We start from the raw sequence: 18,005 nt of genomic DNA, 5'->3' as shown, positions 1-18,005 counted from the left end.
GCGGTCCCGGCGCCGCGGGCAGATCCCGGCTCGGCCCGGGGCTCCCGCCCCGCCCCCGCCCCGCCCCGCCCCGCCGGCACCGGGAGGGGCCTCTGCCCCGGGGGACACCGGGTTGGTGGTGTCCCCATCCCCTCCCCAGAGAGAAAGCAGAGCCGGGTAACGTCAGGCTACCTTTTATTGTAAAAGGCCAGCTGTGCCCTGAGCAGGCTCGGCTGGGGCCAGGAGGTATGTAAAAGTGCTATTTACACCAAGCTCTGGGCGTGCGGCCCTGGGGATCCCCTCTCTGCTCCCGCTGCCCCCCACCCCTCTCAGTAAAAGCTCTTTGCAGCTCCCTGACTCTTGGTCATGTCCTTCCCCGAGTGTCGCTGGCACTCCCTGGGGCTGGCAGGGCTGGTGTCACTGGCCCGCAGTGCTGGCGTCGGTTGGGCGTCCGTGTCCACGGGACAGCCCGATGCGCCATGGCAGACAGTGCCGGGGCGCTCCCCACGCTTGCCCATGGTGAGGATGCCTGCGGCGTGGTTGCCGGAGCTGTGCAGCAGACGGTAGAGCCGGCTCTGGAAGGCTGGTGGGACGCTCTTCCTCTTGCCCAGCGTGAGGATGCCAGCGGCGTGGTTGCCCATGCCGTGCAGGAGGTCGTAGATGCGGCAGGAGCAGGTCTTCTGCCGGCAGCACTCGGGCAGGCTCTGCCGGGCAGCAGCCACGGAGCAGAGCAGGAGCAGGAGCAAGAGGCAGGCAGCTCGTTGGAGCTGCCGGAGCAACGGGCAGCGTTAGTGCAGCCAGCACCCAAGCTCTGACCAGCAGCCAGATATGGGTGCCCTCACCAGTACCCCAGCCATGCCCCAGCAAAACGCAGCCATGGGAAAGCTGTCCCCTTGTCACCAAGTGCCACAGGATGTGCAGGGACAGTGCCCACATCACTGTGTGCCCAGCTCTGTCCCGAGGAGCCCATGTGGGGCTGAGCCCCCCAAGTGGCTGCTGGCCATGGTTGGGGAACCCTGGGGAGTTATTGCCGCACACTTGGGGCTTCCCAAGGAACCAGCCAGACCCTCCTGCTCCTCCAGGTCCCCGACCCCCCATCCCAACCTCCAACCCATCCCCACGGGCTGCAGTGTCTCGGCCCCACCTTGGCGTTAGGCACCTCCATCCTTCCCGGGGTCTTCAGGCAGCCGAGTGGTGCTGGGGCATGTCCCACCGGGCAGCTGAGAGTGCAGCCCCCTGCGCCGCAGACACCGCTTTATAGAGCCCGGCACAAAGCGCTGCCAAAAATACCGTCAGGGCCGAGCGGGAGCGGCCGGTCTCTGGGAGACACGGGCGTGCGGTGGCTGGTAGCTCGGAGACCGGCCAGGCCTTTCCCCTCATTTGCAGCTCCTCATTGTGCGGGTACCGATGGGCCGGGTGCGCTGGCCGCAACATGTGGCACTAATGAGGCTGTAATTGCCCATGGGCCCTGCAGCCAGACCAGCACAAAGGGGCTGAAGGTCGGCACTGGGGACATGCTGCCCACTCCCAGCAGCGGCAGCACACGGGCCCGGTCTTGGTGGCTCCATTAGACTAATTAACTCCTTGAACAAAGGGGTGCTGGGCAGCTGCTCGGCTCCATGACGTGGGGAGCTGTCATCCTGCGCTCGGCTAGTGCCAGGGGAGGGATGGAGCCACCAGGGTCCCCTGTCCCCAGTGCTGCCCTCCATTCCCTTTAGTGACCCCCTCCCACGTTGGTCTCATGCACGGAGGGAGCAGCAGGGCAGCAGGGTGGGTCTCTCACTCTTTATAATGCTCCGCAGCCACGGTCCGAACCCTGACCGTCCCTCACCTGGGAGGCTCTCGCCCTGGGGGACGGGCCCCGATGTTTCCCTGATGCCAGAAGCCACATCTGCTGCCCAAGCTGGTCTGCAGCCACCCCCCGCTGCACCCCTGAGCCCTCAGCCCCTCTGCACAGTGCGGGGTCTGGGGACACCAGGGAGGGGAAGGGACCCGCTGCTCCATGGAGAGGGGACAAGGACCAGCCAGGACCCTTCTTGCCAGGCAGGTTTTCCCCAGGGCTGGCAAAGGCAAAACCCATGGTCCTGCATAGGGGCAGAAGCCCAAACGTGGGGCTGCTTTTACAGGGTGTGGGGTCAGGCTCAGCAGGCTGGGGGTACATGCACGTGGGCACTGGGGTGCCAGCATCCCCGCCGGCCCCGCAGCAGGGCACTCACTCCAGAAGCAGATGGGGGGATGGATGAGGCCCTGGGAGCTCAGGGGTGCAGACAGGAGCATGGACGTCCCCTCTGCAACCTCCCTGCCAGGTCCCCACAGCCCCTCAGCATGACAGAGCGCAGGCACCAGCACCACACAGCTGCTGTCCCTGGGCAGGCTGCGGCTCCCTGATCCCGGACCCTGCGGCCAGACGGGTGCTCAGTCCGGGCCCCCCAGCCCCACGCCGGGGTCAGCAGGATGATGTGTCACCCCCTCCTTCCGTCTCGGGGATGGGCTCCAGTGGGGTGCGCGGATGGGAGGACTCCGGTGAGGCTGAGCCGTTCCTGCCGATGCCGCAGGACTGCCCCGCGTTGTGGATCTGCCACAGGTTGTCCAGCGCCTCCGCCTTGGCGTGCTTGAGGAGGTCAGCCTGGCCCTGCGCGGGGGGTGGAATCAGGGGCTGATGGACCGCAGGCCACCCCGCTGGCCACCAGCCCGCAGCGGGGTGCAGGGGGTCAACGGGCATCATCCCCGGTGCTCATGGAGCATCCCCGGGGGTTGACGAGGGGAGGGGTCCGCGCAGCCCCTCACCTTCAGCACCGTGATGTTCCAGGCGAAGCTCTCCAGCGCTTTCTGCAGCTTGTGGCCCCGCAGCCCCTCCTTGGCCTCAATGCGGTGCAGCTCCTTGTGCAAGTCCATCCCTGCGCAGGCAGGAGTATGGCTCAGGGGACGGTCACCACCCACCATGGATGGGGACAGAGCCGGAGGGACCCTCAGCACGGGGGTGCAGGTTGGGTGGGCTCCCCACTGCCCCAGCAGCTCTGAGCCCTCTCCGTGCTGGGACTGACAGACTTGACAGAGCTCCCACCACCCCGACACCGCGCTCAGCCCCAGCCCTTGCTGGTTTTGGACCCCAGAGACCAGCGGGGTAGAGGCTTGGCTCTGGCACACCGTGGCCCACCCAGGGGGCTCACAGTGGGGCTGCTGTCCCCCCCCAGTCCCGCCGGAGTGTGGGCCCCCGCGCCGTGCACCGCGTGATGTCCTCGTGAGCGGGTGCTATATTTACCCCTCCTGACGCAGCAGCGGCTCCGGGCCCACACGAGGGCTCCCACGCAAGCCCGCTCGCCCCCGCGCTGTCAATCAGCAACACCCCCCCAGCCCCGCACCCCCCCCCCCAGGCAGCCAGCACCCCCAGGACCCCACAGCATCCACCTGCCGGGCACGGCCCAGGCCGGCTTGTCCATGGTGCAACCGGGGTGAAAGCGGAGAGAGCCAGCACCCCGGGCATGGCGGTGGGGGTTACAGCCCCCCCAAACTGCTGCCTGGCAGCAGTGGCAGAGCCCGAAGCCAAGAGCTCGGGGAGGTTTCCGGGCTCCGCGCAGGCAGGGAGCAAACAGGGCTGCTGGCAGCAGGGCTGGTACTGGCGGGGGGTGGCAGAGCGGGGCCCCCTCCTTCCTCCCCAGCCCCTCCAGCTCCTGGTGGCTCTGCCAGCCCCACAGGGAGCCCCCACACCAGCCCCCCGTGCAACGGGGTGTGCCCAGGGATGTCCCTGCAGGGTCCCATCCCACAGAGGGGTCACACAGCCGTTGGTGCTGGGAGTGGGGCTGGGGGTCCTGGGCAGCCGCCGGTGTGGGGGGCAAGATTTGGGGGGGACAGGACCGGGGCAGGCAGGCGGCAGCACCTGCCTGTGTGGGTTCAGCCATGTGTCTTGGAAGTCATAACATTCAGTTGCCACTTCTACCGTCAGCCCCAGTCTGTTATTTCTGGTGCTAATTATATTCTGGCATTTGGCAGCTAATGACTCTTCCCTGCTTCCTCATCAGCCTCCTCCACTCCCCTCCCTCCTCTCCTCTCCCTCCTTGCAGCCCACCCACTCAGCACCTTGCCCCTGCCGCCTCAGCACCCCAGTGGTGCCCGGACCCCCCGGGGGACATGCCCGGTCCCCTGGGTCTGTGGCACAGAGCAGCACCAGGGCTGGACTTGTCCCCCCAGGACCCACCTGCCTGTTGTGCCTGGGTGAGCTTCCCGTACACCGCGTCGGCAGACTCGATCAGCGTCCGGCTGGTCTGGATCATCTGAAGAAAGCAGCGGCGTGAGGAGCAGGGCAGCCCCCGGCCCCACACGCCCCCCAGCAGAGACGATGGGGAGCAGGGGCTCGGGCAGGGGCTGCTCCTCACCCCGGTGTGGGGGTCTGTCCCTCCTTGTCCCGCCGCACACATCCAGGTGTGGCGTGAGCAGCGCCGGGCTGGCGGCCAGGTCCCCCCCTCCAACACAAAGGAAGGAAGTGGCTCCAGCTGTGCTATTAATGGGATTTCTCCGGCCAGGCAGGATCACAAGATGCCCCAGCAGCTGGTCCCATGCAGGATTTGGGCAGCAGGGGGGACAGGGACCGTGGGCTCCCAAGCCCGTGCCTTGATGAGACTCCTCCCTGGGCAACCCCCTGCGCAGCCTCCCCCTGCACAGGGATGGGTGCGGCAAGTTTGGGGTCCCCCATCTTGGGCAGGGCGGTGGTCCTGGTGCCACCAGCCCTGCAGAGCATCCCCAGGAGGAGCTGAGCCCCGGCAGGATGGCACTTACCGTCTCGTAGGCGGTGAGGACCTTGCGCAGTAAGTCTGGGATGGGGCCCTGGGCCTCCATGGGGGGGTACTGCTCTGCCAGGTTGAGGGTGACGCTGGGCGCGCTGTCACTGTGCAGCAGCCATGTGGCCACCGTCAGGATGCACTGCTTCATGTTGGCGGCGGGCGTCAGCCCGCACAGCTCCTTGAAGGAGACCAGCGCATTCTGCGGGCAGAGACCAGCATCAGGGGCTCAGTCCTGCAGGGACCCCAAGAGCCACCCCCCTGGCCAAGAACAGCCTCATTCTCTCCAGATCTCTGCTCAAGGTGAGGTTCCACATCCGCATTCCCTGGAGCTGAGAAGAGGGGATACATCTGGGCTCCCCACTGCTCGCAGTCCAGCCCCAACCTCCCCCGCACAAGCCACGTCCCCAGGTGCCTCTGCAGGGTCCGTACCTGCACGTTCTCCCGCAGGTCGGTGGCCTCCCGCAGTGGCTGGGTGGCCGTCCGGAACACCTCGTCGATGGCCTTGATGCCAGTGGCCTTGGTGGAGGTGTACTCCCGCACCCGGCGGCCCCGGCGCCCCGCCAGCCCCCGCCGGTGGCCCTTGCCCCCGCCGCCGCGGCGGTCGGTGATGGCCACGTGCACAAAGAGGGTGGCATGGGGCAGGGGCTCCCCAGCCAGGGACTGGAGGGGGACATGGCGGTAGCCGGGCTGCAGGCACTCGAAGGGGATGGTGTACTGGGCGATGAACTCGTCCCCAATGTAGTCGTCATCCAGCACGACAAAGCGCAGGACGGCCAGCTCCGGCAGGTTGATCTGGAACTCCAGGCTCTCATCGAAGATGGGGTTGTCCCCGCTCTGCAGGGCCGTCTTGGTGCGGTGCTCGGCGCAGTCGGCAGGGATGCCATGGATCTCGGCGCACACGTATGGCTCCACCACCTCCCCCTTGGCACCCGAGCCCTTGGGCTTGGGCAGGTTCTGCCCGCTGATGACCTTGAGGTGCAGGAGCTGGGCCGGCACCCCGGGTAAGGAGTCCTTGGCGTTGGCACTGAAGTAGGAGACCTCCTCCCGCATGATGGCGGGGCGGAGGACGTAGCCGCAGGCTCCGTTCTGCCGGAACCAGCCCACGTTCAGGTCCATCATGAGCCCCGGCGTCTGGTAGTTCATGGCCACCATCTGGCAGCCGCATTTCCAGAAGTCCTGGGGGTTCATGTTGCTGGCGTCGATGCGCATGGGGCTGGGGTAGACACGGGAGAGGAACCGCTTGTTGTAGCTCACCAGCTCGGCCGGGCACTCGTTGGCGAAGCGTCCTGCCTCCACCTCGCTGAAGGAGCACATCTCCCAGTAACGCTGCCCGCGCCGCGAGCTCTCAAAGTCCTGGAAGGGGACGGCTTGGCAGAGGCTCACCAGCTCCGAGAGCTCCCGGCTGAGGCGCACCCGCCGCGGGCCACCTCCCTCGGGTACCTCCCGCTCCTCCTGCCCCAGCCGCCGCGCCAGCTCCCAGCCTTCCTCCTCGTCCGACACCTCCCCCTCGCTGTCCTCGCAGCTGGGCGGCAGCTTCTTGCCCTTGATGAGGATCCGGCCCTTGAGCTGCTCCGGAGAGGGCAGGTAGGACGCGGTGGGGTTGGGGGGCTCCAGGTAGAGCTTCTCCCCCAGCGTCTTGCGCAGGCACTGGGCAGCGAGACGCTGCTGGGGGGCCGAGCAGCGCACCACCAGGCAGAGGATGAGGGGGTAGGCGGAGGCGGTGAAGGCGTGCTGGTCAATCAGCCCCACCACGGCGCGGAAGGGCACGCAGGAGGCGGCCGAGGGGCTGGTGTAGACCACGGGCTCGCCCTCGGGGCCGTCCCACAGCACCAGCTCGATGCTGCGGCAGCCCAAGCCCAGGGCGCTGATGTATCCGCTGATGTCCGAGCGGCCCCAGAAGTTGTCCTCCAGCAGGCAGGCGCTGTGGGCAGAGCTGATGTAGTAGTGGGAGAGGGGCTGCGCCATGTCCTGGCACACCTTGCGGTGCTGCGGGTCGAAGATGGAGCAGTCGGCAGAGAGCAGGTAGCGCGTGAAGCCATCGATGGCCAGGTAGCCCTTCTCCCGGCCCTCCTTGGAGGGCTCGTACTTGCCAACGATCTCCAAGCACTTCTCCTCCGTCACCCCCTCCATGCCCTGCTCCACCTCCAGGAACATCAGCAGGTCCTTCAGGCCCAGGTACTCCTTGTTGCTGGAGAACTGCACCAGCAGGAAGAAGATCTCGGGGCGGGTACAGAGCTCACAATACACCTCCACGAAGAGGTCACAGGCCACCTCTGCGCCCAAACGCTCACTGGCCTTCTGCAGCTCCTTGAACTTCAGCTCGATGGTGGAGGTCTTCATGCCTGGGTTGAGCGCTTTGATCAGCTGCACAGCCCGGGACACGGGGATGCGACCAGACTTCTCCAGGTCGGCAAGGTCGAAGACGGAGGAGATCCAGGAGGTCCGGAGGCTGGGGTGGCCAGTCCCCGGTGCCTCGGGCGTGTGCTTCCCGTAGGATACCAGGTACCGGAGCCCCATCACCCAGGCACTCACCACATCGGCCGAGTTGGCCACCAGGTCCAGGGACTCATAGTTGTCTCCATAGATGATGGAGAAGGCGCACTCATCGGGGAACTGGTCAGAGAGGCCGTTGCTGCGCAGGACAGGTGTCTTCTTGCCCACGCGTACCTCCTTGACCGACTTGATCTCGATCTTGGCCTTCTCCGAGTCCTTCTTGGAGGGCTCCCAGCGCACGGAGCGCATGTCGGCGTCCAGCACAAAGAAGCGGCTGTACATGCGGGAGTTGGAGCGCACCTTCTTCAGCTCGCAGCCCTCCAGCATGAAGGAGATGCAGGCGGCCGTGCTGTTGATCTTGCGGTCGTTGGGCATGGTGCTGAAGGACACGGTCTTCTTCTTCTGCGGCGGCCGCTGTCGGGAGCCATCCTGCCGGGGTGGGAGAAGGAGGCAGAGCCGTCAGGGACGGGGCGGGCAGCATGTGCCCCGCCAGCTCCCATCGCCCTCCTGCTGATGCACCCCAGTGTGTCCCAGTGCCACACGAAGCCCAGTTTGCCCCAGTCCGACCCTCTCCCCAGAGGCTGGGAGCCAGCTCCAGCCCTGGTCTCCCCCACGGCTTACTGCCTGGCTTATTTTAACTCTGCTTTCCTTCCTTCCTTCCTGCTCCCGGCCCTGAGCTGGAGCTTTCCGTGCTGCTCACTCACCCGCCGAGGTACAGCCATGCACAGGCTCGGTCCCCACCTCCCCAACCTGGCGACACCAGAGGAAAACAGGTGCCCGGCAGAACCATCCTGTGCCCACAGCAGCCCCATCCCTGCAGAGGGGCACACGCCATGGCCCCTCTCGCCCTCCCCTGGCCACCAACCCCGAGGGGTACAAGGCTGCCTGGGGCACCCCGAGGCGATGCACGGGCACAGGTGCTCCTGGGGAGCCCCAGTCAGACCCCCCCACTACAGGACAGCCCCACACGCTGGGGACAAGCGCAGCCCCACGGCCCCATCCAGCAGAGCCCACGGCGGCTGCTGCCTGCACGGGGTGATGGGGGGCACGGGGTGTCTGTGCCCCGTGCCTGCGGTCTGCCCGTTCTCCTCTGTCAGCCCTGCCCCTCGGCGGGGAAGGGGGACCCAAGGGGCTGGAGGGGGTGGGGGCAATGAGGGAGAACAGCAGGGCCGGGAGCATATTATGGGATGGATTTCATTAAGTAGTGCAGCAGGAGCTGATTTAATCCACGTCTTCAAGATTATGGTGAGTCACCTCTAATCTGGTGGTGTCGCTGGCACAGGCAGGTCCTGCTCAGCTGCCTGAGTTGGGGACACGGGGGTGTCCCCCTCCGGCACCCTGAGAGCTTCCACGCCTCCTCGCTGCCGGGACAATCTGAGCACCCCACTGACAGGCACCCCCTTCCTCCCCCCGTGGTATGACGGCTGGCACTGGGGAGCAGCCCCCTCCTACCCTAGACCCCTGAACCTCAGCGGACCCGCTCCCCGCCCCGGTGCACCCCACCCCAGGCGGCTCTGCACCGGGCCCCACAGCCGAAAACAGGAAACCCATCCGGAAAGGAAACCCGGGCGGGAGGGCTGCGCACACCCTGCACCCCCAGGGACCTGCCTCCAGCTGCACCCACCACAGGCAGCCAGAGTCCCCTCTGTCACCCCCTGCTTGGGGTGAAAACCTGAACCCCTGTCCCCCAGGGCTTGGGCAGCTGCAGCGCTTTGGGGTGTAGGTGCACAGCACAGACCTGAGCATGCCCTGTGGCACAGGGGCTCTGTCCTCCCCATCCACACAGGTGAACCCCCAAACCCCAGCAGGACCCCCTGCCAGCTTCACACCCCGGTTCAGGCACCGGTGGGGAAAAACTGCTGCTCCACAGCAGCCCCCTGCACCGGCGCTTTCCAAGTGGGCATCAACCCTGGGGACACCCCGCTAAGTGTGAGACATTGGAACAGGCTGCCCAGGGAAGTGGTGGAGTCACCATCCCTGGAGGGGTTTAAAAGGCATTTAGACAAGGTTCTTAGGCACGTGGTTTAGTGCTAGAGTTAGGTTAGGTTATGGTTGGACTCGATGATCCCGAGGGTCTTTTCCAACTGAAATGATTCAATGATTCTAAGCGCTCCACGAGGCGCGGGCAGGAGCGGTACAGGCAGGAGCAGCGCAGGCAGCCGGGGCCGCAGAGCTCCGTAAGGTGACCATGAGGTCAGCAGAGGACACGGCAGGAGGACACGGCACTCACAGCCGTGGGAGCACAGAGCATCCCCGAGCAGCGGGCAGAGCTCCGGCGGGAGCAGGGCATCCCGCTCGCCGTGCCACCGGGCTGGCAGCGAGCAGGAATGGCTCTTGCCACACACATCGCACCCACAGAGCCCGGCTCTGTGCAGGAAAGATGCACTGACCGTGATGCCGATGGTGAGCGCGGGCATCCAGCTGGGCACGGAGAGCACGTCCAAAACCAGCTGCCTGAGCCCTGCTCGGCTCTGCAGCGTCTGCTAAGCACCTCTTTAGCCAATTACCTCTGTGATTAGTGCCCTGGCAAGCGCGGCAGCCCTAATCTCAGCTGCCACGTGACCACTGCCGTTACCCGGCCAAGCAACCCGCTCCCAAGCACATGGATGGGGAAGGGCCCATTGTCCCCCGACGCCTGGCTCCGGGGGTTCCCCACCACACAGCAGGAGATAGAGGAACTGAAAGTGTCTGGGGCTGAGACATCTCGGCTTGACCGCCGTGGGAGAGCAGGACCGCGGCCACCCCAGCGGCAGGACCCCACTCCTGGCCATGGGATGTGCGGTGGAGCGACAGGGCTGTCCCCCAGCTTGGCTGTGATGCGACACATCCGCAGCCGGTTTCCCCAAGTCCTGGTTCTTCCCACTGCCCCCATCCCAGGCTGGGCAGCGCGAGCAGAGATGCAGGCAGCAGCCGGCAGCACCGGAGCGGAGGCAGTGGGAAGCCAGGCACAGCCAGGGCTTTTCTACCAGCATTTGTTTCCTGCCAAGAAGAGAGCGAGTGACACATTCACTTCCCGCGGCACCAGCTGCCACTACCCAGTGAGGGGCCGTGGAACTGCACAGCTCCTGGGGCTGGCACGGGGTGGGGAAGGGGCCCATGCAGGGGACAGGACAGCAGGACACGGGGGAAGGGTCACCTTCTGCAGCAGAAACAGATCCAGCACCACCCTAGTCCCACTCCAGCGTCCTCCCAGCCCATCACGCCTCCAGCCTCAGCAGAACACAGGGAGCAGATCCTCTAGCTGGGGCAGGGGGATGCCGATACCCGGCATGGCCAGCCCCGGGCTGCCCCTGCCGCAGCACAGCTGCTGGTTCTTACTTTCAGATTCACTCCTCCAGCCTTTTCTGGAAATCCCAAAAAATAACAGAGCTGACAGCTTTTCCCACATGTGCCTCCACTTCACAAGCAGACGGTCCCTGCCCAGCCAGCTGCCCCACTGCCCGTGGCTCGTTTGTGCCCTCGCTCCAGGCTGTAGCCAAACTCATGGCACTGGGTCCCCTCCCCGTCCCACCCGCCATCGTGGAGGGGAACAGCAAAGCTGCCACAGATCCCACAGCAGGAGAGCAGCCTTGACCTCCCTTGTGGATTTGGGGTCAGGCAGCTGCTCCCCAGGTCCTGTGGGGGCTGATTGGGGATCCAACCTGGCGGGGGTCCCCCACAGAACCTTCCTGCCACCACCACCCTCTCCCCAGCCACTGTGCAGAGTCGGGCTGGGCCATGTCCCCCCAGACAGGGAGAGCCCAGGCACAGAGGGGTCTCAGCCGGTGGCAGCAGAGGGGCTGGCGGAGGACGCGCTGTGTCCCCATCCCTGCTACACTGGGGAAGCAGCAGGACCGCTGCCTCCAAAGGGATGAGGGCAGGAGGAGCACGGCATGGACAGCCTGTCCCCTGCATGTCACCCTCAGGCCAAGGAGGGGCTCAGCATGGTCAGGGTCCTGGGGCACAGCCAGGCTCAGCCTGGGGAACGCACGGCTGTGGGATTTTGCCCTCCAGCACCAGGGCAGGATCACGCGCGGATGGAATCGGAGATGCATGAGGGACCAGCACAGGCTGGGGACACCAGCCTGGTGTGACCTGCCCCAGTTCCCCTTGCCCAGCGCTGACCCTGGGCCACCCAACCTCCATGCGAGGCCAAATCCCTCGGTGACGCACAGTGGTGACCGGTGACAGGGGATGTGCCCTGCCCAGGGGCGAGTGAGGCATTCGCCTCCAGCCCGCGGCCGGTCCCCAGGAGGAGCAGGGGACCACAGTGGGGTCCCAGAGGAAACCAGGGCACAGATGGCATGCTGGCACTGGTCTTCAGGTGCACAGGAGTACCGGCAGGTCTCCTCGCCATCACCGTGCTGGGCACAGCCCGGCCAGTCTCTCAACAGTTTGCAGCAGGAGCCCAGGTGGGCGCCGGGGGGGGCACAGGTTCCCTCTGGCCACGCTGGGGATGAGCTGACGCCTCCGCCCAGGGAACCAGCTCCCGGGGGCAGCAGAGCATGGCCGGGCCAGCACCATGGGAACAACCCCCACGCAGGGTATTAATAGCACCGGAGCAATCCCGGCTTAAAATAGGCTGCCAGGAGTGGGGAGGCGGGTCCCGGGCGGACGCGACCTATTGTGTTAGTGAGCAACGCCGGCGTAAGCACAATTAGCGGGGGCTCATTTAGGAAAGCATGCATGTGACCCGCTGCCCACCTGCGCAGGAGACCCCCAGAGACCCTCCTTGGCCCACGGCCCCACTGGTGTCCCCACCACGGCTCTGGGGAGGTGCTGGGAGCAGGTTGGGAGCTGGCGAGGCTGAGCTCAAGGCTCAGCAGCTTCGCAGGAGGGACCATGGGAAAGCAGAAGGTTTTCAGGAGACAGGAGCGCGTGTCTCCTGCCCGAAACCCATGGGTGCCCTGAGCAGGACAGGGCGATGCTGCGGTGCGACTCCCATGGCAGCAGCAGCGTGGCCGTGACTCGGAGCGGCAGCGGCTGGACGGGGCAATCCAGGGCTGTGTAAAGTGGACAGGCCTGGCCCGGTAATGCATGAAGCCCGAGTCAAGCTTTGCCCTTGGGGCCCCACGGTGCTGGGCAGGGCAAGGGGATGCTGTGCCAGCCCTGGCGAGAGCATCCCCGGTGAGCCCGGTGCCGCGGGCAGGGGGCAAACCCCGCGCCCGGCCGGGCAGGCGACCCCCGGACACCGACCCGGGGCTGCAGCCGCCCCGCGGCTCCACGAACCCGCCCCGAGGGTGCAGGCAGCGCCCGGCCGGGCACGGCGGGAGCCCGGGAGGGGCGGCGGGCACGGCGGGCACCGCGGGCGGGCAGGGCCGGTGCCCGCCGGGTCCGAGCCCGGGGGACGCGCAGCTCCCGCGGGGGACACGGATCAGCCCCCCCGAGCCACGCGCAGGTGCCGGGCAGAGCCGGTCCCAGGGGACACCGGAGCCCGCTCCGGGGGAGGGAGGGGAGCGCGGGAGGGGCCGGTGCGGGGCTCTCACCTTCATGATGCTGGCGCGGGGCGCGGCGGGCGCGGGGCTTCGCTCCGCCGAGTCCTCGCGGCTGCTGCTGCCCGAGCCCGAACCGGGGCTGCCGCCGCCGCCGCCGCCGCCGCGGGGCCCGTTGGGCAGCGGGGCGGCGGGGCGGGGCGAGCCCGGCGGCGGGGCGCCCCGGGGCCCCTCCGCCATCCCCCGCAGCCTCAGGGCAGCGGCCGCCGCGGGGCCCCGGGCGCCCCCGGAGCCTGCGCCCGCCGCCGCTGCGGGCTCAGTGGCGGAGCGGGCGGGAGGCGGCGCGGCCGGGAGGAGGGGCCGGGCCGGGGCGGGGACGCGGATGGGGACGGCGCGGCCCCCCCGCCTCGGGCTGCAGCGGCGGAGAGTGGGGACGGGCACCGGGCACCGGCACCTCCCGCCGGGGGGGGCGCCCCGGGCCTCCGCCCAGCGCCGCAGCGCCCGGGCCCGGCAGCCGCCCCATCCCGGTGGGAGCGGGGCCAAGCCCGCACCCTGCAGCCGGGCACCCCCACCCAGCACACACCCTGCAGCTTGGTACCCGAAACGAGCCCGCACCCTACAGCCTGGCACCCAAACCCAGCCCACTCGCTGCAGACAGGCACCCTGCAGCCTGGTACCCGAGACAAGCCTGCACCCTGGCACTCAAATCGACCTTGCACCCTGCAGCCTGGCACCCGCACCCTGCAGCCCAGCACCCAAACCGAGCCTGCACCCTGCAGACTGGCACAGGCAGCAGGACCAGCAACCCCCCTGGGGTCTCTAGGTTGGAGCCAGTTGCGCAGATCTCTGCCAATCCAGGCTCACAGCCCCCCTCAGGCATCCTCTGACCCAGGCACCACTTCTCCCCAACATGCATCAGGAAATTTGCCCCAGGCTTTTTAATTTTTTTTTTCCAGCAGGGATGGGAAGAAGGGCCCTTATCCCAGATTCCATCCCTGAGAAGCTTTTGCCAGCACCAGGGCCGTGCTTTGTGTGGACCTTGTTCAAGACATCATCCTCTGCCAGCAGCCTCGGTTACCCCCACCCCAGCAGCAGCTGCCTGCACAGCAGGTTCCCCAAGCACTGTGGCTCACTAGCCCTTAAAATAAACCTTAACAAGCAGGAGAGGAAAGGACCAGTCCCTCCCACCTGCTACATTTGCGCCTCAAAGGCACCAACAGCCAGATGTTCCCAGAGCCTCAGCCAGTTGCTGAACTGGTTAAATATTCATGGCTGCCCCTTCCCCAGGACCCCCGAGGAAACGACAAGAGCAACTTCTCAACCACCAGAACAGAGTCGGGGCTGTCATAAAGAAATCTCTTTAATGAGGATTAAAAATAATAGTATAAAAAATAAATCCCAGAGTGCAGCCCTTTATTTATTTTTGAGAGATAATCCTCCTTTATTTTGCTTCTGTATTTTTAACCATTAAAAGCAGCCCCTGCTGGAGCTTATTGTTTTGTAAACCAGCAGACGTGCACTGGAACCCAGTGGAGGTGGCACCTGCCACCACCTGCCACCTTGTGCCCTGCCCACAGTGTCCCTGCCAGGGGACAAACTGGCACAGGGACCCTGAGCTCAGTGCTGGGCTGAACCGTGGGCTCAACGCTCCGCAGCTCCTCCTGGCTCCTGGGGAGGTTTGCACTGTCCCCTCCCCGCGCTGGCCATGGGCTGTGACAGCCAAGGTGTCCCTCGGGAAAGGCACGGGCACCCACGGTGCTGCCAAGGCAGCGAGCAGAGCAGGGTGAGCCATGGCTGGTGGCAGAGGGACTCAGCTGCCCCGTGATGCTCACAAGTGCCCATGGTCTCAGATGGGCACCCTCACCCCCACACCTCCCAGCAGGGACTTGGCTTCACTCCCTTCCTCAGAGGGCACACGACAAGCAAACCCCAGAGGCAGGAAGGCTGCAGGACCCCCGGGCTGCCCTAAGAGATGACGGTGCTCTGGATAAGCTGCAGCAGCTGCTCCTCCCGCAGGACCCTGGGCATGGGGACGGGGGAGCCCAGCGTGTCCCGCAGCCGGGCGAAGGCCCCGGCCCCCACCATGTGCAGGCGCAGGGGCCCGATGCTGCCCTTGAAGCGGAAGGATTTATAGATGGGGAAATCCTCCTGGAGACACTGGTCCAGCTGCAGAGAGAGGGCAGGCTGCCCATACTGGTCCGATACCAGCTACCCCAGTGCAGCCCCCCGGGACTGTGCCCGTGTTCCCTCCCATCAGCCCCGCAGCAAAGCATCGTCATAGAATAGTTTGGGTTGAGGGGACCTCCAAAGTGCATCCAGTCCCACCCCTGCCACGAGCAGGGACATCTGCACCAGCTCAGGTTGCTCAGAGCCCCGTCCAGCCTGGCCTGGGATGTCTCCAGGGATGGGGCATCCACCGCCTTTCTGGCCAACCTGGGCCAGGCTCTCACCACCCTCAGTGTAAACAATTTCTTCTGTCTAGCACAGAGGCTGCCAGGCCACCACTGCCACCGCGTGGCTGCGGCCACCCTGCTGCTCACCCGCCTGGCAGGGTGCAGGCAGTGGGACCTGCCTGCCCGCATCCCCCTCACCTTGTAGCGCTGCCCCTCCGACAGGTCCCGCAGGCCCCGCAGCTCCACGAACACCTCGTAGTGGGGGGCACAGGCTCCCGAAGAGGCGCCTGCAGCAGCACCATCAGCATGTTAGAACTGCCCGCAGCCCCCAGCCCCGCCGGGCACAGGAGGGTCAGCAGAGCCCCGGTCAGTGCCAGCCGTGCTTTTGGGGGCACTCAGCTCTCGAGGAGACTCACCCAGCAGGGCACTCTCCACGCAGACATAGTCCACCAGGCGAGCACCCGGCCACATGCCCACGGCACGGCACAGGCTCCGGCAGAATCGGTCCTCAGGGATGCTCTCACCCCGCACGCTCAGCGCCTGACTCTCCCTGCAGCATGGGGGGGGGGCAGGATGGGTGCCCCATTTCGGGGGTGCCACTGGCACCATCCTGCCCTGATCCTGCCCAGCACAGAGCCCCCGCAAGGTGAGGGGCAGGGGCCAGGGTGTCCTCACCCGCGCACGGGCTCCACCACGGGACACTGCTTGTGGAAGCCGGTGACCCTCAGCACCTCCCCGGCACGGCACCTGCGTGGGCATGGGGAGCGTGAGGGGTCCAGTGCCAGGCACGCAAGGCTGGGGCAGGTGGCCCCCCCGGACCACTGCACCTGTACTCTCCGGGACGGGCTGTCAGGACCAGCCCATACTCGCGTCCCTCCCAGAGTTCGCCCAGCAGCACTGTCCGCGGCTCCTCCTCGGCTGGGCAGGGCAGGAACTCACAGAAAGCCCAGTCGGGGCACAGCAGGAATCGAGGTGCTGGTTCCTGTGGCCACAGGTTCACACCAAGCAGGGCTGGGCAGAGGGCAGCCTGGGTCAGTGTGAGCCCCGCAGACCCTCCTGTCCCTGCCCACACGGCATCGCTCCCCTTCCAAGGGGGAACCTTTTGGCCGGTGCCAGGACAGAGCTGTTTTTGGAGAGCGGGCTGGTCTCTCCAGGGAGGGATGGGGCATCGAGACGCACCCACATCTGCGGGGACAGAAGGGGTTTGTTCCCCCATGCACCCAGGGGACAGGCCTGGGGGGACACTCACCTCCTGCCGCCTGGTAGAAGGGGCAGTAGAATGGCAGCCCCTTGCAGTCGGCCTGGCGGAGGGCATCGCAGTAGAGCTGCTCCGTGCTGTGCGCCGTCCCCACCACCACCACCTCCAGCTGTGGCCACAGGCGCTGCACGATGCCCTCGAAGCCGCGGGCACACTCAGCCCGGACCTCGGCTGCCCGGCTGGCATCGGGGTCCAGCAGCGCCTGCAGCCGGCCCCGCGTGTCCTCAGGCAGCCCAGGCTGGGGGCTCACTCTGCCCAGCGCCAGGTCCTGTGCCAGCCCGTGCCAGCCCATGCGCAGGGCCACCAGCGCGTCGTGCAGCTCGCTGGCCAGCCCGGCCTCCAGCACCCGCAGGGCACGTGTCCGCAGGGCGAAGAGCAGCTGCACCCGCAGCGCGGCAGCCCGCGAGGGCAGGGCGCTCGCCTCGGCCGGGGTGCAGTACAGGGTGGGCAGGGGCCAGCCCGCCGGGGCGCGGGGGCAAGCGGGTGCCCAGGAGAGCAGCGCCGTGCCCCGGGGGGCCAGCGCTTGCGGGAAGGTGGCGTTGAGGATGTCCAGATAGAGCAGGGACCCCTGCGTGGGGACAAGCGAGGGTCAGGTGGGGCAGATTGGGGTGTGTGGGGTGCCCACGCTCCCCTCCCTGCCCCATCACCCCCATACCTGCAAAGGGGGGTCGGTGCCCCAGCAGCTGCGGAGCAGCGTCCAGGGGCGCAGCGGGGGGACCTGTCCCCCCAGCACCCCCTCAGGGCAGCTCTGCCCCAGGGGGTATCGCTCCCGGAAAGCATCCGAGCCTGCCGAGAGAGGTGCGGGGTGAGGGGGCGACCCCGCGGGACCCCCCCCATCCCCACCCCATCGCTCCGCCGCCCTCCCCGTCTCACCGCGGGCCGTGCCGGGGGGCAGCAGCCGCCGCAGCCGCCGCTCCTGGCTCCGCCGCACCTCGCTGCCCCGCAGCTCCAGCCGCCGCCGGGACCAGCCCGCGGCGCGGAGCAGCGCGGCACGGAGCAGCCGGTGCCGTAGCGCGGGGGCGGCGGGAAGCGCCGCGGCCACGGCCACGGCCACGGCCACGGCCACGGCCACCGCCACGGCCACCGCGGGCAGCATCCCGGGCCGCGCACCGCTGCTCCCGGCACAGCGCGACCGCCGTCCCCGAGCAGGGACCCGGGCACGGGGACCCCCCACGGACCCGCCCCCGGTACCGTTCTGAACACACACCCCCCCCCCCTCCGGCTATTCCGTCTCCGGCAGAAATGACGGCGAATCACGGCGACCGGTACCACCCCCGCCGCCAGCTCCGCCTTTGTTTTTATTTTCGTTTTCTCATTTCTACAAAAAACGCGCCTCCTCCCCCGTTCGCTCAGCGGAAGATTAAATCGCAATTAAAACCCAAGAACAACCGCCCTGCTTCTCCACATCTCGGCGAAAGCTCTTTATTTAAAAAAAAAAAAAAAATTAATAGTGCGATTTGTCTATTCTGGTTTGGTTTTTCCCCTGGAAAACGTCCCCGGACCCGCCCCCCGCCCCACTCCCTGGTCCCCAGCGCCAGCCCCCCGGGTCGCCCCCCTGCTCTCGGGGAGGGGACATGGGGACCTGGACCCCAACTGTGTGCCTGGCCCCGGGGCGCCGCTCACCTGCCGTGTGTCATCCAGAGATGGGGCGCACGGGGCCACCCACAGCCCGGGAGGGGTCCCTCTCCAACCC

General features: G+C 67.0%; 3 protein-coding genes across 3 annotated transcripts; all 3 read right to left on the bottom strand.

Annotated features, from left to right (window-relative positions):
- Positions 1-157: 157 nt before the first annotated feature.
- HCRT (hypocretin neuropeptide precursor) lies at positions 158-1,413 on the bottom strand. Its single transcript, XM_065650795.1, has 3 exons — positions 1,385-1,413; positions 1,124-1,232; positions 158-746 (listed from the first exon to the last, which is right to left on the bottom strand). Exons 1-3 carry the CDS (start codon positions 1,411-1,413, stop codon positions 309-311), a joined length of 576 nt encoding a protein of 191 aa, XP_065506867.1. The 3' UTR covers positions 158-308.
- On the bottom strand, positions 1,221-12,989 carry LOC135998220 (inactive phospholipase C-like protein 2). The gene is made up of 6 exons (XM_065651372.1): positions 12,716-12,989; positions 5,187-7,679; positions 4,753-4,956; positions 4,175-4,250; positions 2,767-2,876; positions 1,221-2,611 (listed from the first exon to the last, which is right to left on the bottom strand). Exons 1-6 carry the CDS (start codon positions 12,899-12,901, stop codon positions 2,426-2,428), a joined length of 3,255 nt encoding a protein of 1,084 aa, XP_065507444.1. The 5' UTR covers positions 12,902-12,989; the 3' UTR covers positions 1,221-2,425.
- Positions 12,990-14,039: 1,050 nt separating this feature from the next.
- GHDC (GH3 domain containing) lies at positions 14,040-17,408 on the bottom strand. The gene is made up of 8 exons (XM_065650834.1): positions 17,186-17,408; positions 16,968-17,098; positions 16,304-16,880; positions 15,882-16,065; positions 15,730-15,801; positions 15,471-15,604; positions 15,253-15,341; positions 14,040-14,827 (listed from the first exon to the last, which is right to left on the bottom strand). The coding sequence occupies exons 1-8, from the start codon at positions 17,406-17,408 to the stop codon at positions 14,627-14,629; spliced, it is 1,611 nt and encodes a 536-aa protein (XP_065506906.1). The 3' UTR covers positions 14,040-14,626.
- Positions 17,409-18,005: the final 597 nt, after the last annotated feature.

The sequence above is a fragment of the Caloenas nicobarica genome, chromosome 24, assembly GCF_036013445.1.
Source record: "Caloenas nicobarica isolate bCalNic1 chromosome 24, bCalNic1.hap1, whole genome shotgun sequence".
Lineage (NCBI taxonomy): Eukaryota > Metazoa > Chordata > Aves > Columbiformes > Columbidae > Caloenas > Caloenas nicobarica.
This window is presented reverse-complemented; position numbering and strand designations above follow the sequence as displayed.

What these genes read in the sequence shown, in the direction of transcription:
- GHDC (XM_065650834.1), bottom strand. Translation starts at nt 17,408, where the DNA reads ATGCTGCCCGCGGTGGCCGTGGCGGTGGCCGTGGCCGTGGCCGTGGCC. An exon ending in GCCCCCCGGCACGGCCCGCG is followed by an intron (nt 17,099 to 17,185) that starts GTGAGACGGGGA and finishes CTCTCTCGGCAG; the next exon opens with GCTCGGATGCTTTCCGGGAG. An exon ending in GCACCGACCCCCCTTTGCAG is followed by an intron (nt 16,881 to 16,967) that starts GTATGGGGGTGA and finishes GTCCCCACGCAG; the next exon opens with GGGTCCCTGCTCTATCTGGA.
- LOC135998220 (XM_065651372.1), bottom strand. Translation starts at nt 12,901, where the DNA reads ATGGCGGAGGGGCCCCGGGGCGCCCCGCCGCCGGGCTCGCCCCGCCCC. An exon ending in ACCTGCGGGAGAACGTGCAG is followed by an intron (nt 4,957 to 5,186) that starts GTACGGACCCTG and finishes CTCTGCCCGCAG; the next exon opens with AATGCGCTGGTCTCCTTCAA. An exon ending in GGAACATCACGGTGCTGAAG is followed by an intron (nt 2,612 to 2,766) that starts GTGAGGGGCTGC and finishes CCCCCCGCGCAG; the next exon opens with GGCCAGGCTGACCTCCTCAA.
- HCRT (XM_065650795.1), bottom strand. Translation starts at nt 1,413, where the DNA reads ATGTTGCGGCCAGCGCACCCGGCCCATCG. An exon ending in CCAGCGCACCCGGCCCATCG is followed by an intron (nt 1,233 to 1,384) that starts GTACCCGCACAA and finishes GGCTCTATAAAG; the next exon opens with CGGTGTCTGCGGCGCAGGGG. An exon ending in TGGAGGTGCCTAACGCCAAG is followed by an intron (nt 747 to 1,123) that starts GTGGGGCCGAGA and finishes TTGCTCCGGCAG; the next exon opens with CTCCAACGAGCTGCCTGCCT.